Raw genomic sequence first — 26,689 nt, 5'->3', positions numbered from 1 at the left:
CCTATCAAAATGCCAACATCATTTTTCACAGAACTAGAAAAAAACATCCTAAAATTTGTATGGAAGCACAAAAGACCCCAAATAGCCAAAGCAATCTTGAAAAAGAAAAAGCTAGGTAACATAATTCTGGACATCAAGTTATATTACAAAGCTGTAGTGATCAAAATAGTATGGTACTGACACAAAAATAGACCTATAGATCAATGGAACAGAATAGAAAGCTCAGAAATACACCCAAAATTTTATGGCCAATTAGTCTTTGACAGAGGAGGCAATAATATCCAATGGGAAAAAGACAGTCTCTTCAGCAAATGTTGTTGGGGAAACTGGGCAGCTATATGCAAAAGAATGTAACTGGACCACTGTCTTTCACCATACACAAAAATAAATGGATTAAGTATGTAAATGTGAGACATAAAACCATAAAAATCCTAGAAGAGAGTCTACGCAATAATTTCTCTGGTATCAGCAATAGCAACATCTTTCTGGATATGTCTCCTGAGGCTAAAGAAATAAAAGCAAAACTAAACTATTCACAATACATCAAAATTAAAAGCTTCTGCACAGCAAGGAAACAATCAGCAAAACTAAAAGACAACCTAACTGAATGAGAGAAAATACTTGCAAATGTCATATTTAATAAAACATTCATATCCAAGATATATAAAGAATTTATACAACTCAACACCTAAAAAACAAATAATCCAATTTAAAAAATGGGCAGAAAACATGAATAGACATTTCTGCACAGAAGACATAGAGATGGCAAAAAGACACATGAAAAGATTCTTAACATCACTCATCAGGGAAATGCAAATCAAAACCACAATGAGCCTACACCCTACACCTGTTGGAAAAGCTAAACTCAAAAACACAAGAAACAACAAGTTTTGGCGAGGGTATGGAGAAAAAGAAAGCTTCGTGCACTGTTGGTGGGAATGCAAACTGGCACAGCCACTATTTAACAATATAACTACCCTACAATCCATTGATTGCAATACAGAGTATTTACTTAAAGTATATGAAGGCACTAATTCAAAGAGATGTATGCAGCTCTGTGTTTACTGCAGCATTATTTACAGTAGCCAAATTATGGAAGCAGCGCAAGTGTCCATTGATAGATGAATGCATAGAGAAGAAGCGGTATACATGTACAATGGATGGAATATTATTCAGCCATTAAAAATAATTCAGTCTTGCTATTTGAAGCAACATGGGTGGATCTAGAGAGTATAATGCTAAGTGAAATAAGCCAGCCAAAGAAAGACAAATACCATATGATGCTATTCATATTTGGAATTTAAGAAATAAAACAAGGGGAGAGAAAAAAGAGACAAACCAACAAAACAAACTCTTAATTGTAGAGAACAAACAGATGGCTACCAGCGGGAGGGTGCATGGGGTAATGGGTGAAATAGGTGTAGGGGGTTAAGAGTACACTCATGAGCACTGCGTAATGGATTGAACTGTTGAATCACTGTGTTGTGTACCTGAAACTTAAAAAGCACAGTATGTTAACTACACCAGAATTAAGATTAAATTAAATTAAAGACTAAAATACTACTTCAGCTCAAATTTTTCACAAATTTAAAGTATCCAAATTTGTTTGAATGAATTAGGTTTTATAATAGGGAAGCTACAGTATGTTTTAATTAATATAGTTTTTATCAGTATATTTTTAAGGTGTTTTAAGAAGTTCATTTATAACAGTAAATAGCCATTGCAAGTACATAAATAACTTACATTTTTGCAGTATATCTTGCAGGTAAAACATTTGTTACATGCTGTTTGCCAGGCTTTTTACTTTACATCTGTTCGACCTCCCTATTCTGTACCCTATGAGATAGCAACCCAGATTCTCTTTGTTCCCAAAGTTTTTGTTCTATTTTATTGGGAAAAGGTACAGTTTTAAAGGTTTCCCAGACTAACCTATCATGTACAACTGAGGATTTTGAGCATGCAAAAGAGTAAGTAATCACTCTAAGACAAAGCTGGTTAAACAGCGCTGTCTGGATAAGAACTGAAGTCTGAGAGAGAGAGAACGAACATGCATATGTGTGGGTGTATCAATATATTGTCTCTGGCAATTGTAAATAATCTTTGCATAGTTTTTGAATTATTAATTCTTTGGAGACAGTTTACACATCTTGTTTTTCAAGTATAATCACAGACAAATCATCTGGTTAACGTATCTTACAAAGCAGAGATATCAAATCATAGGCATTTACATTTGATCCACGATGCCTAAAAGTACTTGTCCTCCCCGCACAAAAGCTCTCCAGGACCCCCAGGAAATCCCTGCTTCCCTAATTACCTCCCTTCATCCCCCAAATTTCTACAAAATGTGCTACGTATGTAATGCATACTGAAAATAATTTAACCTTTTCTTGATGGCACAGGTTGACATGAGTTTTTGCTATATCATAATTGTAGCTTTAGATTCAGATATAGATCCTGTGAGTCATACTTAGCTTCTGACTATACCATTTTGTTTATAGAGAATGTTCTAGACCATGCTGTCTGGAATGCTTGACATGTCTTCAATGTGCTATCATAATGCTAATTACCTTTAGGGTTATAAAATAGTCTTCTAACCCTTATGCCCTCCCCAACACACACACACACACACACACACACACACACACACACACACACTCACTCAAAGGTATTTCTCTTGCTTCTCACCGTACTGAGTTATTCATTAGATGGTAGTAGCTAGATCAACCTTGGTAAGTGAATTGTATGTATGCTTGTGGGCCTATACATCACATCTATCTTTGCTACTGTGGTTTCTCCATTCATGCACTGAGTGTGCCAGCTCTAAGTTAGCCAGTATCAGAATCTGACAGATGTAAACTGGCTGAGTCTTCCTGTCTTCTCGGTTGTTTATTGCCTCTTCTGTGGTGGCTACTCTCTTGTAAGTGATCACATGGTACAAGGTCTTCACTTAGTGTGTGTCTTTACTTTCTTCAGGCTTCCAAGAGTTACTTTGCAAGGAATTATAACAATCTCTGAGTTCTTGCTAGGATGTTGTGGTAGGCAGAATAGTGTCTTCCAAAGATGCCCACATTCTAATCCCTAGAACCTGTGAGTATGTTATTTTACATGGCCAAAAAAAAAAAAAATGCAGATATGATTAACATTAAGGACCTCAAAATAGGGAGGTTGTCCTAGATTAATTAGGTGGGCCTGATATAATCATTCAAGTTCTTAAAAGTAGAAGCGGGAAGCAAAAGTGTGAGTGGAAAAGGAGATATTACTATGGAAGAATGGTCAGAATGATGCAAGGCTGCTGACTTTAAGATGGAAGGAAGCTGTAAGCCAAAGGGGCAGCCTCCGGAAGCTAGAAAAGGCAAGGAAATGGATTTTCCATTAAAACCTTCAGAAAGGACCCCTTGATTGTAGCCCAGGGTGACCTATGTCAGACTTCAAACATACAGAAATATAAGATAATACATTTGTGTTGTTTTAAGCCACTAAATTTGAGGCATTGTGTTACTGCAGCAATAGAAAATTTAAACAGATGTTAAATCCTATATCCTGAGACAGTGCTTATGTATCAATGAACTCTCCTTATCCAACTGAATGTTGTATCCTCCTTGATCCAGCATGTTCAAAATTCAGTCCCATATACACTCCTTTGCTCCTGCCTATAAGTATAGACTAAGTCTTGCAACTCCTTCATGGGGTAGTCCCTTTCCTCTCTTAGGAGACCCAGCACTTCCCTGGATAGGGTATACAATGACTTAATCCCAGTTATTGGCGTACGACCAGAAGTGGAAGTGAGAGCAGGGGTCAAGGGAGCACATGTTGTCTGGCAAAAGCAGTAGCTTCTGCATCATCTTCAAGCATGCACTAGCCTTTAACACAGAGGCATGGGCTACTTCTGTAAGCTTTGAAGGTTCAGGGGAATCTGGGGACTTAAAAGATGTAGATGCCTCCACTCCTTGGCTCAGGGTTCCACTCCTTGTGAATTAGGGCCCTAACCCTGTATTGTACATCTGAGAATCCAGCTTTCTCCGGAGCTCTGCTTCTATCATAAAAATACTGGGCCTAGTCCTTAGCGTCTTTTGCCTTCCTGCTGCAGAAGGTGAGAGTATCTCTACATGATGCTATGGAAATTCTCTGGCTTTCACTGTTAGTCTTGTGCTAATTAATCACTCTCAGCCTTTTATCTTGTTTTGTTTTGTTTTGTTTACAAAGCATCTATTGCCCTTGGAAATGACCATCCAATCCTATAATCCTTATAATGATATACTTTTCAATGCCAATGCATGTACCTGCTGGTGTATTCCTTTCTGCCAGTAAATACTTCTAGTTCATTATTGCTGAAAGTTTTTAATGGTTGCACTGCTACTGCATGCCAGGGTTTGTCAGTATTCCACCTACTACAGGCATTGAAGTCTTGTTGCCAGCTAGCCGGTGGACAGGTAATTCATCTCCAAAATTTATACCTTAAAGTCACCTTTTTAAGACCAGACACTGGAACCAACTGTCATAGATCAGATTCCCTTAGAAGCAGATTGATGGAAAGATGAGCATAATGATCTAATGAGCCAGTGGGAGATTTACTGGGGATTATTCTCAGGATAAACACCTTTAGAGAATTGAAGGAATCATAGCTAGTCTTCAAAGGGAGCAAAGATAGTTCTCCCAAACTGGGGCAAGGGAGCTAGGCCCTTATTCCCCAGCACTAACCAGCCATTCAAAGCAGTTGCCCTCTAAGAAGGAGGTATCATCTTGGATATGGTGGCTCCCTTCCCAGGAAATCAATAACAGGAGAAAGGTGTTTGGCTGCAAGAGCTGTCAGCCATCAACACTCAAAGCAGATGGGGGGATGAGTTCTTCAATTTCATGGGGTCAGCATTTGGGGTACTGAGCCGTACCTTACAGTAAAACTACCACCATTACAGTATGTATTCATAAATAATGTGTTGTTCAACTGGAAATATTGAGGAGCAAGCACAGATGCAGTTATGTAAAGATAGGAAAATATTGTTAGTGTAAATGAAAGCCCTTAGTAGAAGGTAAGCTGAACAGATACTAGGATTGTGCTCTGACCTCAGTTTCCCTCAACATTTACAATAGCTCTTTTACAGGAAAGTCAAGGAACAATGTTGTCTTGAAAAACATTACTTTCTATAGTTGGAGCATGTAGCAGAGAAAATCAGCATAAAAATGGCTAGAAGAAATGTGCTGCTCTGTATTTCCTATTTCTCAGCTTCCCATGATCTACCTCTAGCTTGTAGTTTAGTGAAAGCACAATACTTTTGTGAGGTATATTCAGTGCCCTCAGCTGAAACAACAACAGATCATAAACAGGAGACAAGAATCCACATCCACATATGGTTAGGAAAAGCCGAATACAAATAGCACTCTAGGTTTGGACCGTTGGGTCATTATGTCTTAGGATGATGATGAAGTGTTAGTGGGGGCCATGGTGATGACAGTCCTTAGCATATCTGCCTCATAAGTCCCACCACTACCTCCTGATGTACAGCTATCATTCTGGAATCTTGTTTTATCATTTTCTTTTGAAGACTCCCTTTGTCACTTTGTTGTATTATTTCTTCTATTTCCTATAGTTCATGTCTTCATCTTTCTTATTTTATTTCTTACTTTGAAGGAGCACATCTTCTAGTTGTTTCTTTAGAAGAGTAATGAGATACTATTTTTTTCATCTTTGTGTGTTTGAAAAGGTTTTCATCTTGCATTTATATTTGATGATATTTTGGCTGGGTATAGGATTATAAGTTGGATATTATTTTCCTTTTAAATTTTGGAAAAATTTTTTATCACGCTCTTGATTCTCCAATTACTATTGAAAAGTCCAATATTGTGCTGAATCCTAATCATTTAGTTTTCTTTCTTGAAACTTATAGAATCTTCTCTTTATTCCTGAGTTCTAAATTTCACACTGGTATGCCTCTATATAGATCTCATTCATCCATTATGCAGGGTATTTTGTCAGCCTTTACAATCTATCAGCTAGTGTTCTGAAAATGTTCTTAAATATTTTGTTGTTGATTTCTTCCCTTACGTTTTGTCTTTTTCTTTCTAGAACTATTTTGGAATGATGAATCTCTTAGACTTATCATTGGACTTTCTGCTTTTCTATTTTTCATATCTTTTGCTTCTAGGAGATTCCCTTAACTTAAGCATCTAACCCCTCTATTGAAATTTTTTTCCAGATGTTTTGCTTTTAACTTGAAAGAACTCTTTTTATTCTTTATCTCTTTTTAATAGTACATTTTTTTTATGCATGTGTTATCTTCTGTGATCTCTCTAAAGCTAATGGCAGTGTTTTTGAAATTTTCCTCTTTCATCAAAGTCTTTGTTTCTTCCAAATTGCTTTTTTCTATTCTGGTCTCTATATTTTGTATTAAAGGCTTTCTTCAGGTGTCTAATTACGTGTGGTTGTCTGTTAATGTTTATTAGTGGGAATTAAAAAGCTAATTGGAACCTCTAAGCGTATTAGTAGGGCTTATAATGTTTGAGCTTCACTGTAGGCAATAGGAGTAGTCTACTTGTTGGGAATTTTCCACCATGCCCACCCTTACCAATTTTTTTTTAGTGTTGGAATTTTATCCAGCTTTATTGAGATATAACAATTATGTAAGTTTAAGGTATGCAACATGTTGACTTTATATGTGTATACATTGCAAAATGATTACCACAGTAAGGTTAGCTATAAACACATTCATCAGCTCACTCAGTACTTTTTTTTTTTTTTTGGGTGGGGAGAAGTTTTAAAATCTACCCTTTTAGCAACTTTTAAACATACAATATAGTCTTATTAACTGTAGTCATCATACTGTTCATTATGTTCCCCAAACTTATTCATCTTATAACTGGGAGTTTGTACCCTCTGACCACCTTCACGCATTTGCCCGCCCTTCAATGCCTGGCAACCATCAATTTATTCTCCTTTATAGGAGTTTGGTTTTTGTGTGTGTGTTTGTGTGTTTTTGTTTTGTTTTGTTTTTTTAAGATTGCACATATAAGTGAGATCACACAGTATTTGTCTTTCTTTCTTCTATCTGCTTTCCTTCAGTTCCAAGGTACTTAGAAATGTATCTCTGTGCTTTGGAGAATTTTGCATCATAAATGGAGTTAGACAGTGAGCATTTCTCATGGCCAACTTGGGATTTGACTTTCTTAGATCTGCTAAATCGGTTGCCATTCTTTCTGGTCTCCATCTTCCAAAATCTTCCTTCATTTCTTCCTAGGCCTTGTGGATTTGTCTTTGTTTAAAAAACAAAAAACAAAAAAACCTTTTGCTGTAATTTTTATGGGGCTTGGGTTGTTAATGCTGTCAGATATGGATGTTTAATTTGCTGTTCTAAGCTGGAACTAGATCGTAAGTATTTAGAGAAAAGGTCAATAAACTTTCTTAAAAAAACTAGAGAGTAACTAATTTAAACTTTCAGGCCATATGGACTTTGTCACAACTCCTAAACTCCACTGTTGTAAGAGAAAGCAGCCATAGATAATGAACAAGTGGACATGGCTCTGTTCCAGTAAAACTTTATTTATAATAGGTTTGATCACCTCTGTTTAGGAAAAAGATTTACCTTTTTTTCTTGTTCTTTCTTCCTTTGGTCAGCTTTATTGAGATAAAATTTATATACTGTAAATTGTACCAACTTTAAGTGTACAGTTGGCTGTGGTTGATTAATGTATACCATTGTGTAACTATCACTACCATCATGATAGAAAATCATTTGCATCACCCCAAAAACCTTTCTCATGTGTCCTTTGGCAGTCTGTTTGACCCTGCCAACTGCTAATTTACATTTTAATACTACAGTTTTGGCTTTTCTAGAATTTCCTATCAATCAAATCATATAATATGTAGTCTTTTGTGTCTAGTTTCTTTCACTTAGCCTTTTTTCTTTGTTGTAGATGAATAAATGGCAGAAAATTAATAATAGATCTTAAGCTAGGTTCAATTTCTCTCTCATAAGGTGGCAGAAGCTATTCAAGGAAAAGAAGAACATGTTTAACTTTCAGAAAATAAGCTTTTTCACTTCACAAAGAGTCTTTTTTCATATGAACCTGGCCCACAGTACGTGTTACCTATATAAGCAACACTCTTGTCCCTTTTTCTTAAAAGCTCTTAACCATTTGGTTCATTGCTACAAAAAGCAGTAGCTTTGGTTATGCCTACATAGAGGGAAGGATATTAAATGTATTTCAATGATGTAGTATACAGGAATTGAGATTACATATATGGTGGGGGAGGGGGTGGTCAGACTACTTAGGTTTGAACTCTAGCTCTGCCATATAGTAGCAATTTTCTTGAGTAAGTTTCTTAATCATTCTTTGCCTGTGCATCTGATTATGCAGATAATAATAGTATGTACTTCATAGAATTGTTGTCTGGATTAAGTGAGTTACTATTTATAAAGAATTTAGATCTGTGCCTGCCTCAATATGTACTTTAAAAGCATTATTATGATTGCACTGTAGGTTACACTAAGACAGGGAAGCCTAAATTTTATTAGAGTGAATAGAATCATTAATGTTTACTTTATTGGAAGAGCTTAGAGCATAGTTTTGGAATCTAGGAATCCTAACAGCCCTATCTGCCTTCCGTTCCAGGTTACCCATATTTTGTGGTAATTATGGCTCAATCACAAAGCATTTGGCACCATTTCCATAAATAATGGATCATAATTATTTGCTTATCTGGTTTTTTTTTTGTTTTACTAACTTCTTGATAGTTAATTGTTGTTTAAACTTTATATTGAAACAGACTAAAAACAAAACAAAACGAAACAAAACAAAACAAAAAAACAATGTTCATGTCAGCCCAATATGATTTAAAAGGTTAGCTAGTATAGCCTAGCAGATGCCAGAACCAGACAGGTTAGCTTACAGTCTGGCAAGTTGTATCACATTGAGAAAATTAATTACTCTCTAGAAATTGGGATATTTAGAGCATCTATGTCATAGTGTCATTGTCAGATTAAATGAGGGAGAGCATATAGCCAGTTCAAGTGGTTAATGTCTTAGTCAAGATATGGTGATACCTTGGGCTGGGATAGTAAGAGTGGAAATTAGAAGTTTACGGATTCTAGAAACATTTTGGAGGATAAATGAAATTGGATAAATTGAAGGACAGGGGAAGAGGAAAAGGTCAAGGGTCACTTCTAGATTTTTGGCTTGAACAATAGGGTGGGGTGGAGGTACCACTTAGCAAGATGAGAAAGACTGAAAGAAAACGGATAATGGGATCAGAAAACCAATTCAGATTTTGCTTTTGGACATGCTAAGCTTGAGATATGTGAAGTTCAAATATCTTTGATACACTTCTGAATACTGATCCTTTTGTCAGTTATGTTCATTCTGTTCATAGCCATTTATAATTTATTAATGTAGCCTTATTGACAAGTAACATAGCCTTGAATCTGTCTTTAAGATGGATAGCTGGCAATAATATCTAGACACCTAAAAGGCAAGCAAAAGTTGATAGCTTCAAGATGTCTCTAGCTTAGAGATTCTTTTGTCTATTTTCATTATATTTAAGATTGAATGGTATGAAATTGCCACTTTCTAAGGTCAAAAATGTCTAATGTTGGTAACTCCATATGGATCAACTTAATATTTAAAAACAAAATAGGGGCGCCTGGGTGGCGCAGTCGGTTAAGCGTCCGACTTCAGCCAGGTCACAATCTCGCGGTCCGTGAGTTCGAGCCCCGCGTCAGGCTCTGGGCTGATGGCTCAGAGCCTGGAGCCTGTTTCCGATTCTGTGTCTCCCTCTCTCTCTGCCCCTCCCCCGTTCATGCTCTGTCTCTCTCTGTCCCAAAAATAAAAATAAAAAAAACATTGAAAAAAAAAATTTTAAAACAAAATAAAAGTGCTTTACTTTTGAAATTGTTTTTATTATATGTATGCTATACCATTAGTTTTTATGCATTTATATATACCCCTAGTCCTGTAATCACTGTTAAACACAAATACATACTTTTTTAAGATCACACATTTAAAATATGCCAAAATGAAGATAAATTTTTAATCCAAACTATTTAAATGGATCAAAATTAAAATATATCTCATTTGAAATAAAATATATTTTATACATAACTGTTTTTACGTTTGTTCTGTACTAGTGCACAATTTATGCTATGTTCACATACAAAGTTCTTAACAGAATCATCTAAAAGTTTAAACCTAAAGCATGTAAGTTCCTTGTGTATGCCTTTCTAAGTTATGGTCATATGGTATTTGTGTTTCATTTCTTCTGGAAAGGTACTGAACCAGCCAATTCCTAAAAATATTAATTTTCTTTCATTTTGTACCTGTGGATGAGTTGGATGAAAGATGGTAATTTACATTTTTGCATCCTCAGAAATCCATTTGACTTATCTGCCTCCATCTAGATTTCATTGAGATACATTTTACCTAATGAAAAGTCTTAGCTTTTTAAAAGAAAGAACTTTGATTTGCAAATTTTGCCGTAAAAAATGTATAGAAGGTGTAGATTTTATATTAGTGTTCTTTCTCCAGTTGATGTCTTTCATGTAAATAGCAAATCAGTGATAGAACTAAGGACAGCTGTTGGGGGTAGGAGCGTATGTATGTGAGACATATGTGACTCAACTGAAAGTGGTGACATAGGTGTATGCTAGTTTAAAGTCAAAAATGCTAGATTTTAATATATATAATTTTCTTAGTTGATACGCTTACCAGTATAAACACAGAAAGATTTACATGAAGTAAAATAATCGTGACATTTTGATTTTAAAATTGGACGTGTAAAAAACCTTCAATTCATAAACTTTCATTTTACTTTTCTTAAAATGAATTATAAGTTTAAAGTATTGCGGGTGGGTGATGGGTATTGAGGAGGGCACCTTTTGGGATGAGCACTGGGTGTTGTATGGAAACCAATTTGTCAATAAACTTCATAAAAAAAAAAAAAAAAAAAAAAAAAAAAAAAAATAAAGTATATACTATAGGAGCATTCATTTTATAACTTTGTAGCAACAGGTTAGCTGAAGAAAAATCTGTCAAATTTGGCAATGGTTCAGAAAATATGTGAACCTGTCACTGTAAGCAGTCTCAAAGGGTGAAATGCTTTACAGGAGCTAATTAACCTTAGAAAATAATTACACAAATATGCAAATGTTGTTTAGATAATTCCATGTGTTATCAGCTCAGGTAGTCCATCATAAATGCAGACTTTGCAATGCCTAGGTAGTAGAATCTGGCATATGTGATAAGGCTTTGGTTACTGCATCACTTCTGTTTGGCATTTAACAATTAATGATGGCAAGGGTACATCAGGAAATTCAACCTGAGTACAGCCCAGTTCCACAGTATAAATATCCTGTGCATTCGGCCTCCAGCAGACTCTCATTAATAGATTTACTTCTTTTCATGTGGTTCGTATGTTTGCATATTCTAAAATTATAAGTTACTCAGTACCATATGAACTCTGATATGATGAAGAAACCTATAATGCAGATTTAGTATGTTTGCATTTCTGTAATTGAAGCATATTAAGAAAGTCTTTTCCTTTTGAAATCTGTTTAGTTTCAAAATATATTATTGGTAATATACATTCTCCAGATTATGGTTTGTAAATATGTAATGTTTGTGGGCAAAATGTGGGCTGCGAGTTGGAAATGACACAAATTTACCTTAGAACAGAATCACCACTTGTATAAAATTGGGATTTTAGTAATGTAATATGTCAGAAATACATATTAAAAACCACTCTCTGTTCATTATTTCCTGTGCTACCATTATTGTGCTTACCTGTTGTAGGAGGCAACAAATATTTGGCAGAATTTGTTATGTCTTAAAATGGTAGGAATCTGACTCTCTTGAAAAGTGAATAGTAAAAAGCTATAATTTTGTGAACGCTTTGGGAACTAGTTACATATGAAAGCCAACTTTTTTATAGCTAAGATTTATCTCCTTTATCACCTGTTTTTTAAAATGATATTTTTTCTTCACATTTTTAATTTCCAGTTAGTTAACATATAATGTAATATTAGTTTCAGGTATAGAATTTAGTGACTCATCACTTACATGTAACACACGGTATTCATCTCAAGTACCCTCCTTAATACCTATCACCCATTTAACCCATCCCGTCCAGTAACCCTCACTTTGTTCTCCATGGTTAAGATTATGTTTCCTGGTTTGCCTCTCCCCCTGCCCCCCGCCACCCCATGTTCAATGTTTTATTTCTTAAATGCCACATACGGGTGAAATCATATGGTGTTTGTCTTTCTCTGACTTATTTTGCTTAACGTGATACTCTGTAGCTCCATCTATGTCGTTGCAAATGGCAAGATTTCATTCTTTTTGAAGGTTGAGTAATATTCCATTATATATATAAACCACTTCTTTATCCATTCATCAGTCAATGGACATTTGGACTCTTTCTGTAATTGGGCTATTGTTGATAATGCTACTATAAACATTGGAGTGGGTGTGTCCCTTGGAAGCAGTATTTTTGTATCCTTTGGGTAAGTACCTAATAGTGCAATTGCTGGGTTGTAGGGTAGTTCTATTTTTAACTTTTTGAGAAACCTCCATACTGTTGTCCAGAATGGCTGCACCAGTTTTCATTCCCACCAGCAGTGTAAGAGGGTTCCCCTTTGTCTTCATCCTTGCCAACATCTGTCATTCCTGTGTTGTTAATCTTACAGATTCTGACAGATGTGAGGTGATATCTCATCGTAGTTTTGATTTATATTTACCTGATGATGCGTGATGTTGAGCATCTTTCATGTGTCTGTTAGCTATCTGGATGTCTTCATTGAAAAATGTCTATTCATGTCTTCTGCCCATTTTTTAACCAGATTATGGTTTTGGGGTGTTGGGTTTGATACGTTCTTTATAGATTTTGGATACTAACCCCTTTATCTGATACGTCATTTGCAAGTATGTTCTTCCATTCGGTAGGTTGCCTTTTAGTTTTGTTGTTTCTTTCAGTGTGCAGAAGCTTTTTATCTTGGTAAAGTCCTAATAGTTCATGTTTGCTTTTGTTTCCCTTGCCTCTGTAGACGTTGTCTAGTAAGAAGTTGCTACAGCCAATGTCAAAGAGGTTGCTGCCTGTGTACCTCTCTAGGATTTTGATGATTTCCCGTCTCACATTTAGGTCTTTCATCCATTTTGATTTTATTTTTGTGTATGGTGTAAGAAGGTGGTCCAGTCTCATTCTTTTGCATGTTGCTGTCCAATTTTCCCAACACCATTTGTTGATAAAATAATATTTTGAGTAAAACTGTTCTTAATTGTATGTCGCTAGTTCTTTGAAAAATGGAATTCACATAATATCATTAACTTGTTTTTGATGATGAAAGATTACTGTTGCTCCTATCTGTTATTGTGCTTTATCTACAGTACTGCTCCCATCTTGCTCAATTACAGTAGTTTCAGACTATTGCATTGGACATACTCTTGTAATTTTTTGCGGGTTTTTTTTTTTTCATTTCTTTAGTTACTCTCAAACTTCAGCTATCATTGCTTACTCTTAAACCTGTTTGACATAACTCTTCTGGTTTGCTGCTTGTGAATGTGTGGTGGTTTCAGACCAGATATTCGAATTTTTAGATATGAAGGTACAAAGACCCTGCTCAGATGGTGATTCCCCCTAATAAGCCAACAGTACTCATTCAGTAGAATTTCTAAATTTCTTTGCTATCCACTTGTTTTATCACAAAAATAATGTACTTTGTAAGAATTTTTGAAAGTTTAGAGAAATGTAAAGAATCTAAAAAGAGAAAATACTCATAATTTCACCATCCATAGGCAGCTCAGCTGCTTTTCATATTTTTGATTTCTTCTAGTCTTTTTCAACCCTTTTTATATAGTGAAAATTAAGCCCTGTATTAGGTAAACTGCACGTATTACTTTATAAACTCATTGAATAGCTACATAATATTTCCTTAGATAAACTATAATTTACTTAAATCTTTATTTTTGCATTATTGGACATTTTAAGAATTATCCAGATTTTTGCTTTTATAAATGAGACTGTGATGAACATCTTTGAACATCAATCTTTGCCCCATTGAAGATTCCTGAAATGGAGTGTAAGTACTCCATTGTCTTGGTTTTGAAACAGTCTTCATAACATTTTGTCAACAATATTGTTATTTATTAAATACCTATAGCATGCCTTGTATTATAGTTTGTATCCAAAAGAGAATCAAATTGCTAATATTCTAGAAGGAAGGGAAAGTGACAATGACAGATTAAAGAAATAGCTGGATAGAGAAGAACCAATGAAATAATATAGGATTCAGTTTAAGCTACCATGGCTAATAGTAGAGGTGACAGGTAAAGTTGGACCAATAATAATATTTTGCTGTAGTTTTAAACATAGGCAGGATAATAATGCATGTAAAAAGATGTGTATTTTCCATATATTTCTTGTAAGATTTTGTGGGTCAAAGGTTAGCAAAATCCTTTCCCCTTCTACATGAGAATCTGATCTTCAGGTAACTTTCTAGCTCTATATCCTTTAAAGCCTGATAAGTTGGTATCTTAAGTTGGGTTTCCCAGAAACAGATTCTGAAGGTGCATGCAGGCATTTTGTTGGGGAGTTCTCTTGGAATCAGTACCTGTAGTGGAGTTTAAAAAATAGAATTTGGCTGAAGAAGTTGAATCACAGTACAATCACAACAAAGGCCTCATCTGACTCCACTGGTGATCTCTGGATCTAGTATGGCTTTTCAGAGATGTCTTGCCTTGAGACAAGAGATAGAGCTTTTACAGATCCATGTCATTTTGACCAGTCATTGGGTGTAAGTTGCCTCAGAGAGGGGATTCTGGGAAGCATATCATAGTAGCATCCACTCTAAGTGGCTAGTTGCTAGGGCACATTGCCTACAGTAGAAAATGACCCCTGATTGGTAAACTGCTTCTAGATTAGAAGGAATTAAAAATACCAAGCTTTGATCTTCCCTGAGAGTAGTAACTTCTGTAATTGGGCATGTCCCTTGCAGCCAGGGATCCTGAAGTGATGCCTATGGAGTTGTTGCAAGAGGTATTAGCTTCTGTGTGGTATAAGACTTTCAAGGCAGGGATAACTCTTGCATCTGCCTAAAGTGAGTCTGATTCCCTCATTTCCAAACTAGTATTCCATGGTCCCAAGACAGTAACTCCTGGAAGGCCATCTGATCTGTTACAGGAGCTTCTGCGAGACTCCCACTTAAAAGGAATGGCTGGTGCTACCCTGCTGGCAAACTGTGACTCCTACCCTGTATCATTTTTGGATCAATAGATGTCAAGTGTGGCCCAGAATAGTCTTGTGTAATTGTTTAGTTGTGAGTATAGATGGCCCCCTTAACTGGGTGTTATAGACGTTTTTTCACTTGGGTCTCACTTTTTAGAAGATTTGGTTTTAAAATCTAAAGCTGAAGAGTCATTTGATAACCTTAGAATCAGGCTAAAAACATTTAAGCACTTGGGGCACTTGGATACTTGAGGTTTCTTTTTCTTCCTGCTGACAGGCCACTATTAACAGATATTGTCTCCATAGAGATGGAGGGAAAGACTCAGCTATGATACTAATCTCTGAAAATCATAGTCTTATTTGTGAATGGTGGGAAGAACTGTTGGTTCTTAGCTCTCTTTTAATCATGGATGGGTCATTTGGGCCTGGTTGGCAGTTTCCCTTATATCCTATGAGTCACAAAGTTTTGCTGATTCTTCCTTTGTAATGAGTCATTCCATCCCTTCCTTTCCATTTATTCTGCTATCACCCCGAGTAGTATTATAGTCTTTATTACCTCATATGTGAATTACTGAACTGCTATCCTGGACATGTTCTATATCTTTTAAGTTTTGCCTAATATGAGCTGCTTCATGAGATCCCAGACTGAATTTCATGAGACTTTTGTCTAAGGTTTTCAGACCACAGCTCTTCCTTGACATACAGTGGAATTCCATCTCGATAAACCCTGTTGTAAGTTGAAAATGTCGTAAATCAAAAAGGCATTAAATGCACCAAACTACTTAACATTGTAGCTTAGCCTTGCCTACTTTAAACATGCTCAGAACACTCACTTAGCCTACAGTTGGGCTAAATCGTCTAACACAAAGTCTATTTTCTAATAAAGTGTTGAATATCTCGTGCAATTTATTGAATACTGTACTGAAAGTGAAAAGTAGAAAGGTTGTATGTGGAATGGTTGTTAAGTATATTGGTTGTTCACCCTCATGATCACGTGGCTGCCTGAGCTGTGGCTCATTACCACCACCTAGCTCCATATTGTACAGCATATCACTAGCCTAGGAAAAGGTCAAAATTCACAGTGCAGTTTTTACTGAAGGTGTATTGCTTTCACACCATCAAAAAGTGAAAAAAACATTAAGTCTAACCGCTGTAAGTTGATACCATTTGTATTAAAGTATAATCCAAATTTTCCTGGAGCATGAGTACAACGTCCCTAGAAATAATAGGAAGAAAGTCTTGAAAGACTGGGTTAGAGAAGATGTTGGCTAAGAGTTCCAGGTATTTTGGGAACCTGTGGATTACTTTTTCAGTAAATTTACTTTTTCAGACTGGAGAATGGTTGATCAGGGCCAGATTTCAGGACGACTTGATCTGGCAACACAGTAAAGGGAAAAACTAGATGAAATGAGAATAGTTGGGAATCTTGTAAGAGGATTCAAACTGAGGTGGGAATGGAAAGGATGGGACAGATAGGATCTCAACAGTGTAAAGGAAGAGTTGGTGACTGTGGGAAGAAAGCATGGAAGACCTCACCAAGGTCACATTGTATGGATTTATAATGGGCCTCTTAGACTGGATGTCAAGACACTCTGCCAGGAATAGAGAAAGTAATGCTCCTCACACACTACTGCCTCTTTTATCTTTATGTGTTAACAGCCTTATGAAATTGCAGACACATTAAAGGCCAGAATCATGGCTTACTTCTTATCATCCTTACACCTCCATTTCCAGCACAAAGCCTAAGGAGACAGTTAATCTCCTATATGTTTTTATTCTCTCCATATAAAGGGTGTTTAGAGCCATCACAGCTATGTAAGATTGTTAGTTCTGCCAACAGTCAGCAGAACCTCTGTTATCTTTCTTCCTGTTTTATTTTTACATTTCTTTCATTGTAAAATATAGTTAGGGTGACCAGGTATTTGTGTTTTCTCTGGATAGTCCCATCTTAGACCTGTTCTCTCATTCAGGACCTAATGATACCTTTCTTCATTCTCAGAGATTTGTATAGTAAATTCTATGGTCACTCTACATACATATACAGAAAAGTGCTAAGTTCGTATTACTCAGTTTAACTATAACTATAAAGAATACACCTGTGTAACTACCACTCCAGTCAAGAAATGAAATACTGCTAGCCACTAGAAGTCTATTTCCTGTTTACAACTCTGTCTCTTTTCCTTAGACCTAACCACTATGCTGATTTTTATGATAAACATTTTCTACTTTTTAAACTAATGAATGCTAAATTATTAAAGCCAAAAATGCCCTACATAGATTTATTTCCAATTCTTATTCTTTTATTTATTTTATATACATTAAATGTGGATAATTTAATATGCATATTACCAGTAAATATCTCTGAAACTGTATTTGTATTTTAGTATATGACTGAAGATTGTAAGCAATCATTGTGAAGCTATGTGTTGTATTTTCATTATTTATTACACTAAGATTCAATGAACAAGACATAGCTATTGGCCTCAAGACTTTGATAATCTAATAAGCAATTACAATGCAAATTATTCAATGCAATTATAGCACCATGCACAAGATATCATTGTAAGACATTACCTAGCCTTGGGAGTGATAGGGAAGACTTTTGATAGAAGGTGATGTCTTGTTTGATTTTAAAAACAAGTAGAAATTATGCAGGTGAAGATGGTGGGTGAAATGAGGGCAGAGCTCAGGAGTTACTTTCCAAATGAAGGATATAGCCCAGAGAAAAAAAAGTTTGCTACAATTAGGAAGTTGTTCCCTGAAATTGGAACACAATGTTCTATATGGTCTCTCACTGAGGGAAAAGGGGGTCTTTTGGTCACCTTATATTGCAGAGCAATTTTAAGAGATGCAGTTGAAGACAGAAGCAGATTATGAAAGGCCTTCGGTGTCGCACAGAGTTTGAATTTGATCCTGAGGGCAATGAATCAGTTTTAAAGTGTCCAATAAACAGGGGGTGAGTAACATGGCAACATTCTCATATTTGCATTTTTAAAAGGAGTACTGATGCATAGGGGCACTTGTACCCCAATGTTCATAGCAGCACTCTCAACAATAGCCAAATTATGGAAAGAGCCTAAATGTCCATCAACTGATGAATGGATAAAGAAATTGTGGTTTATATACACAATGGAATACTACGTGGCAATGAGAAAAAATGAAATTATGGCCTTTTGTAGCAACGTGGATGGAACTGGAGAGTGTGATGCTAAGTGAAATAAGCCATACAGAGAAAGACAGATACCATATGGTTTCACTCTTATGTGGATCCTGAGAAACTTAACAGGAACCCATGGGGGAGGGGAAGGAAAAAAAAAAAAAAAAAAAAAAAGGACGTTAGAGTGGGAGAGAGCCAAAGCATAAGAGACTGTTAAAAACTGAGAACAAACTGAGGGTTGATGGGGGGTGGGAGGGAGGGGCGGGTGGGTGATGGGTATTGAGGAGGGCACCTTTTGGGATGAGCACTGGGTGTTGTATGGAAACCAATTTGTCAATAAACTTCATATAAAAAACAAAAAACAAAACAAAACAAAAAAAAATAAATAAATAAAAGGTTGTTCTTACTGCAGAGTAGAGCATTTAAATAGGCAATAGTAAAAGTAGTAAAAATGGACTGGAGACCATTGCAGTCATCCACTTGTGAAATGATGGTGGTTTGAGCTAAGCCAGAGGAAATGAGAAAAGAGAGAAGTGGATGCATTTAGGATACAGTTGGAGAGAAAATCAATGGGATTTTAATGATTGAATATATATGTGGAGTTTGAGCCAGAGAGAGATAAAAGATGCTCAGATTTTGACTGGAGGTGGGGAGCAAAGACAGTGACATAGGTTTGTAGATGGAATGTCACATTCAGTGTTGAATTGGTTGAATTTGAAGTATCTGTGGGACATCCATAAGGAAAAGACCATCAAGCACTTGCATATATGGGTTTGGAGCTTTGAAGAGAAATTTAGGTCACAGATAGACATCAGGGAACAATAGCTTCTAGGTGGCAAGGGAAATCATATTGTGGACCTTAATAAGATATTATAAAATTTCTAAGCTGGAAAATGTAAATAGTTTTCATTGCCTAATATCAGGACAGTTTTAGGGAATTACTCTTTGGTGTTAAAGCTTCAAACAACTATTTGTACAAAACATTTTCATGATCTGCCTTAGTTTTTATCAGTTTGTATTTTGATCAGTGTTATTTAGCTCTTTGGTTTTTTTTTCTTTTTTCACATTATCCAGGTTAAACTTTAATTGCAACATGTATCAACTATCAAAATAAATACAACAAAATGAAATTATTATAGAGCTTTTGGAATTATAGCAATAGGCATATACTAGGGTTTAGCAAGTTAGGAGAAATATACAAGTCTCTGGGTTTATATGTTTAGATTTCTCCCAGTTCTAGAAATAAAATATGTATGGAAGGCACTTTTATAAAAAAGAGTATTTTTAAATAATTTAAATAGAGAATACTTGTTAGTAATTTTCTGCTTACAGAAATACTTAGAAGTTTATAAATTAAAAAAATTAGATTTATGTAAAGCAGAAATATTTTCAGATATAAATGTAGAAATATAACTGAATTTTTTAGTTAACACCCTTCTATTGTAAGACCACTGTAACTTTCTGCTATTCAATTCTAATGTATATCTTAATATCTCAGGTATATCTAGAATGTAATTTCCCCTCAAAATGTGGTTATTTTAAATATTTTGTTTCTGAAGATTATGGTAGCAATTAAGCTTAGCAGTAATTACTAATATTTTATCCTCTAATTTGAATTTTCAGTGGTAGTTCTTTTGAGTTGATATTATTCTCAATGAGCTATAACCATCTTATTTCTTGGGCTATGTAAGCAAGCATATAATTTAATTTTTTATTACTACGATAATAATTATATACAGTACATAATATATGACATTTGTTTTCTTTATAGGAAAATGGTTCTCCTGAAGAACATGCAGTCTATGTTTGGGACCATTTCATAGCCCAGTCTGCAGCTGAGAATGTGTTTTTTGTTGCTCACAGTTATGGAGGACTTGCTTTTGTTGAACTGGTGAGTGCACATTTAACTCTGTTTTTAATTCCCAAACTCTTCACGGTCTTATCCCCCCCCACTCACTTCTAATTGATATCATTACTTTAAATTACTTTATAAAGGATGAAAACAAAGTATTTGGAGTAGTAATTTTATAATGTTTAAAAAGAGTATGCTTACTTATTTTATTGTGGCAGAGCATTTCAGTACTAACCAGAAGGCTTTTTGCCTATTCCTTATTCCCATGTTACTTCTTAATTTTTATATTATAGACCATTTTCATACCTCTTATGATACTTATGTTTCATGTTTTACGTGTACACGATTGAAGCTTATTTTATGTGTAAACTGTTAAAAATATAAAGAGACCTATTGAATATTTGAGAATATTTTGTTTATCTTTAACTTTTATCTCTACAACTTAGTACTTGATACTTGATAAGAATTCATAGAGTTAGTATTAAAACTATCAGAAAGATTCCATTAATCTACTAAGTGAAATTCATGGTTTGGCCATAAAAATCTTTACGTTTCAAAGTAATCTGATTCTTGGAGTTAAGATTGTGTACATTATAGGAAAAATTATCAAGATTCAAAAATTTTGTATTATTTGCAATGTTTTAAGTACCACACCATGTGCCAGTATGAATGGTTAAGGGGATATATTTAATACCAAAAAGGCTCTAGTGAAGAATTTGTGCCTCCATGTCCATAAACCTTAGGTTACAGAGAGGTACAAGTGCTCCTGTAATAAAATGATTAATTTGATAACAGTGCATGTAATAATTTTAAATCCAAATAGTCTAATGTGGACATCCAAGGCAGGCACAGCATTGGTTGTCTAACTTTTATGTTCCTACACTTTGGTGTGTTTTTCTGTTTGTTGTGGAAATTAAATATACTTTTGTGGCCTTTTTATCCTCCTAAAACCTTATTGCTTACCCACCTGATTTAGATATAAAACTGGTGGTGACACCTGGGAATACTTTAGCCGACCTAAATTCTCAAATGCTTATGCTTTCTTAAGATCAATAAATAAGTTAAATCTTTTATTTATTAAATAGATTTCACTTTTTAGAAATTATTTTCAAGTACTTTTAATTCTGCTGTGTTTACTTTAATATATAATGGATATTTTAGGTTAGTTTGTTAACATAAAACTATGATGATGTTGTCTTTCCAATAGTTGTCTCTAGACCCTACAGATAGAGATCTATATAGACACACACACACGTATACATATACCATATATATATATATATATATATATATATATATGCACCCTAGGTTTTCTTTGAAGCCATTAAATTACTTAAAACGTGAAATTTCATTGGCTTTTGGAGTAACTTAAAATATATCTGGAAGCCTGCAAGACTAACCAAATTCCAGATTAATGTAAAACATAAATTCCCATTTATTGCTTTAAGACAGTTTAAAAAAAAAACGTTTATACATCAAATTTGGAATTTAAGTGAATATTAGACAGTTCTCCAAATGAACTTAAGATGCCAGAGTAACAGATGACCAGTGTGTCCGTCCTATTTTGCCTATCCTTCTTGTCACACACTGGTGGATATTTCTCCACTTTTGTTCCAGTTTAATATAAAGCACACAGATGTTTCAGAACAAGACTTGACTTCTGACCTTGAGGCTATTAGGGTCAGGGTCCTCAGGGCCTGTGAAATTATCACAAGCTGAGCTAAAGTTTTTCTCCATCACAGGAAGTAACCAGTAAGTAAGAAGTTAAAAAGGAGCTTTGTCAGAGAGACAAGATGGTCTCAGTGAGGGTCAGCTTCTGTAGTCTGCTATCTCTGCAGGAGGTGCATGCATGGGAGGAGGAATATAATATAACCACTGGCACATCACATATCTGTCAGGCAACACCAGGACTGAGAAGTCTATTTAATGTAATGTACCTTGTTTAGGTTTTAAAATATTAATGGTGATCATCTCAACTGCATAACATTTGCTACTTTTTGTGAAGTAACTTTGAAAGGGGGTTGTAATAGGGGCGTACACATGGTGGCAACTGAAGAAAAAGTGGTTTCTGACCTAATAATATAGATTCTTCTAAGCAAATAACAACAGCAAAAACCACTGATGAGTTTTACATAAATTTTTGACAAAGCTTGATTAATATATTTAAGGCCATTATGTTTCTACTTAACTTCAAAAGGATTTTTAAAAGACAGCGTTGTTAAACAAACAGAAAATATTGAAATATTTTTAAACCTTTGCTTTTTGCTGAAAGCTGAATAATATTCTTTCGTATTCTCCCTGGTATTCTTAGGGAAATCATGGTGTTTAAAATGTTCACAAATATTTATTCTCTTGAGATTTTTCAACATTAGTAATATATCAAATTATTTTATATGGATTCAGAATTTTAATATTAACTTTACAAGACAGTGAATTGTGAAAATATTAATTTTTGTTTTAGAATTCTGTCTCAGTAGTACCTTATACACATCGGACATTAAATCTTTAGGATTTCAGTAAAGTTTAACTTTTTTTTGAATTGTCATAAAATTTTACTCTTGTTAACAGGCTCTATCTACACCGTCCCTTCTTTCTCTTTCAACTTTTGTGTCTCTCTTCCCCCCCCCCCCCAACCCCTTGTTTTTAGAACAGTCCTAGTTTGTACCATTATGTTGGAATGCATGGAGTTTTTCTACCATTTTCATATCGCATATTTTAAAATGTATCTTGCCTTTAAATTAAGCTAAAATTGTGTATAATTGTTTAAAATTGAATGTGCTGCTAATAGATATCTGAAAATAAATGACTTTTATGTTTAGAGCACAAAATATTTGTAGAACTTTCATATTTTGCAAATTGTTGTTTTTGAAAACTGAGAACATTTAAGATTATGTCACATCTTAAAGTTTTGAGTTTCTCCTGAAGCATACATTATAATTAAAAGATTTATTTTCAAAAGCAATGCTCATTTTCTAGTAATAAATCTTGGAACTTGATCAGATCTAACGTCATAAAAACAGCATACAGTTTACTAAAATAATGAGAAAAGTAATATTAAAAATACCTTTTTCACTGCATTTATAACCACCATATGGTAACAACTCAAACTTACTCTCTAAACTTTCTGTGATTCTTGCAAAAATAGATATTGATAAGACAGTTCTAGAAGCAATTCCAGCATTCACTCATTAAAGACAAAAGAGAAGAACTATTTATTTTATGAATTGGTGATGAATTTTTTAAAGTAATATATCTGCCCTATGTTATCTTTTCTGTGTATTTAAAATAGCACCAATATATAGAGTTCAAGTAATTAAACCATCATTTACAAAGTTTTAAATTGCTGTTTTTAGAAATTCTGTTTTATACATGATAGAATGAGTAGTCATAACTAGAATGCATTTACCAAATCCATTCAGAAAGGTATCTACTTTTGCCTTATATTAGTTGTTAAAAATTCAAGCTCATTTGTTGGAAACTGTCATGAAAAAACAACACAGTTTTAAGCTTTTTATCATCTCTTTCACTACCCACTTTGATGAAGTGATTCCATTGCTTACATTGTTGGTCATTTCAAAGTGCTTTGCTCTTGTGTTTCTTTCTAGCTGAGAGTTTGACAAAATCAAGCAACCTTAAAATTTTCTTTTATTTGGAAATAGGTTAGCTTTCCTTGTCAATGCCCAGTTTCCAGTCTCAGCTCACCTTACCTTCCATGTTTGCAGTGCTCAATAAATCAATTTGCATTCAGATTTCTTTCTTTAATCAAAGTGAGAGTGTTGATATTTTTTTATAAAACACATTAAATAATTTTAACCATTATATTTCATTAGTTTATTGAATCATCTTAGCTGATATAAAATTGTTATTTTTCTGATGACTTTTTTTTCTTTCTCCATATTATTAGTGATATGTTCACAACTACCACTAAAAACATCACTTAAAATGTGTGAAAACTGCTCCTTTTGAAAGTGTATCTCTACCCACTTTTGATTTTGGTTTCTCCATGCTTGTCAGCACTTGATTGGCACCTCACTTGCATGTGAATTAAGGACTGAAGGGAACGCTATTTCCCTGCCATTGTTCCATGCTGGGCTCCCTAGCCTTCAGGCAGCCTAAGCTGACCTTCAGCAGCTGATAGAGGACTGGTTTTTGGACTTAGCTGTGTGAGGACACCCAAGCTCAGTCCACTCTGAGTCAATCTTTAAAATTGCCTGCAGCACGATTTGGATTGATGCTGAAGAGAAAATGGAATGGGACTAAAAGTATTCATTTTGTACCTTCAGTGACATCAGCTAACTATGACCTTAAAGAAGCATCATCTACATTTTGTCTAGAAAGAAAGTAAATTAGATGTTGGGAGTATATCTGTGTACTAGTATATAGATATTGGTAGTGATGTGCTCAGTGGGAATAGCTAAAAGTTGGGCTACTGGGAATCAAGAATTGAGGCGAGGTAGAAAAAGTAAGGGGTAAAGCAAAGAAAAATCGAGCCATGATAGAATCAAAATAATTCCGGCCAAAGCCACTTCTAAAAAACCTGGTTTAAAATTCAGTGAAAATAAGTTGCCATTTGTAATATCGTTTTAATTTCTGATTTGGTTGCCTCCATGATGCAAACGGCATGTTAATGTATGGAATGATTACAACTTGTTGTGTGGAATGCTATCTTAATTTTTTTACTTATCTTATAGGAAGACAGTTTAATTTCTTTATTCTGTAGGCTCGTAAAAGAGAAGAACCAGAGGTTATGTTATTTTTGTCTTTTCTGTTCAATTTTATTTTATGCCTTGCATATAGTGTGGATTCTATCTTTTGACTGATTGTTGGTAACAGTAATTTTAGGAGTTAATTGCAAGAATACGAGTGAGACCCAAAGAATGGGCTTTACCCGTAAAGAAGTAGTGGGAGTAGTAAAGAAGAAGCACACATTCAAAATGTTAAGGAAACAGATTCTCCATGGCTTAGTGATACTGGATCCAGAAAACTGAATGAGAAAACAAAGGTTATAGTATATCCTTGGCCCATACACACCTACAGAAGCATATCAAAGTGTATGTAAAAGGAATTCAAGCACAACAGAGAAAGAATAATAAACAATGATTATGCAGATATGTAGGTATTTGGGGGGAAATGTTTGCACATACTGGGCCATTAATAATTGTTGTTAATTTAAAAAATAGTAATTGTGGTTAATGATAAATGATTGAATCATTTCAAGTCAAATCAAGTCAAATCAAGTCAGCGTTTTAAAAAAGGAAAGGAGAGGGGCTCCTGGGTGGTTCAGTCGGTTGTGCATCCAACTTCAGCTCAGGTCATGATCACATAGTTTGTGGGTTTGAGCCCCATGTTTGGCTCTGTGTTGACAGCCCAGAGCCTGTAGCCTGCTTCAGATTCTCTCTTTCTCTGTCTCTGTCTCTGTCTCTCTCCCCCCTCCCTCCCTCCTCCCCCATTCACACTGTGTCTTTCTCTCTCTCAAAAATAAGCATTAAAAAAATAAAAATAAAACAAAAAGAAGAGAGTTATATATACAGATGTGACTTGTTAATAAACTCCACAGGAGTACCTGTGTACTGGGATTTGATTTTTTTTTAACTTTTACTCAAATAATTTTCAATAAGTATTAGGAGGACCACTGTTTGAAAGAATGACTCAGTTTGTTCATTTTTATGTTAACTTCTCTCCTTTTGTCCCATATCTAACCAGCCAACACATTTTGGCAGTTATTTTCCTTTGAAATATTAATCATGTCTTTTCTTCTCTGTGCCTACTGTTAATTTCATCATTTCACAACTATACCACTGTACTCTTCTACCCATTTCCTACTGGCTGTCTTTACTCTTTATTTTGTGCTATATACCATGCCATAGATCATATTATTCAAACACCCCTTTTACCCTGCCCTTCCAGAATCACACTGGGTCCAATTATCTACTGCATCATGTCTCCTCTCTATAACTCTAAGACCCTCTGTATAATCTGATTCTTTCTTTCCAACTGTATTTTTCCTAGTACAAACTTTCAGTTCTAGTCTTAATTTCCTTATTGCCATTGCTCCATCTCACTACACCTCCACCTCTGGCCTCCAAGCCCAGGGTAGTAGGAGAACACAACACTCAGAAGATGACCTGAGTTTGGGGCACTTGGGTGGCTCAGTTGGTTGGGTGTCTGACTTGAGCTCAGGTCGTGATCTCACAGTCCATGAGTTCGAGCCCTGCGTCAGGCTCTGTGCTGACAGCTCTGAGCCTGGAGCCTGCTTCGGATTCTGTGTCTCCCCCTCTCTCTGCCCCTCCCCTGCTCATACTCTGTGTCAAAAATAAATAAAAACATTTTAAAAATTTAAAAAAAAAAGATGACCTAAGCTTGAATCCTGGTTCTGACACCTACAAATTATGATACCTTGGGTCAAATCCCTTTTGTGTGCTCTCCTGTAAAATTCCTGGTTTTTAGGAATTAAAGCAGTGTTAGTTGAGTACCAGTC

At 35.1% G+C, this 26,689-nt stretch overlaps 1 protein-coding gene across 1 annotated transcript in view; it reads left to right on the top strand.

Moving 5' to 3' along the window:
- Positions 1–26,689, top strand: part of FAM172A (family with sequence similarity 172 member A) — a 429,609-nt gene that overhangs the window by 213,119 nt on the left and 189,801 nt on the right. Inside the window, exon 8 of the mRNA XM_047089022.1 lies at positions 20,131–20,250. Coding sequence (XP_046944978.1) covers positions 20,131–20,250 — 120 coding nt within the window. The remainder of the gene's footprint in view (positions 1–20,130; positions 20,251–26,689) is intronic.

This window comes from Lynx rufus, unplaced genomic scaffold (assembly GCF_022079265.1).
Source record: "Lynx rufus isolate CCGP_SWC_20201006 ecotype Redwood Valley unplaced genomic scaffold, mLynRuf1.p SCAF_1, whole genome shotgun sequence".
NCBI lineage: Eukaryota > Metazoa > Chordata > Mammalia > Carnivora > Felidae > Lynx > Lynx rufus.
This window is presented reverse-complemented; position numbering and strand designations above follow the sequence as displayed.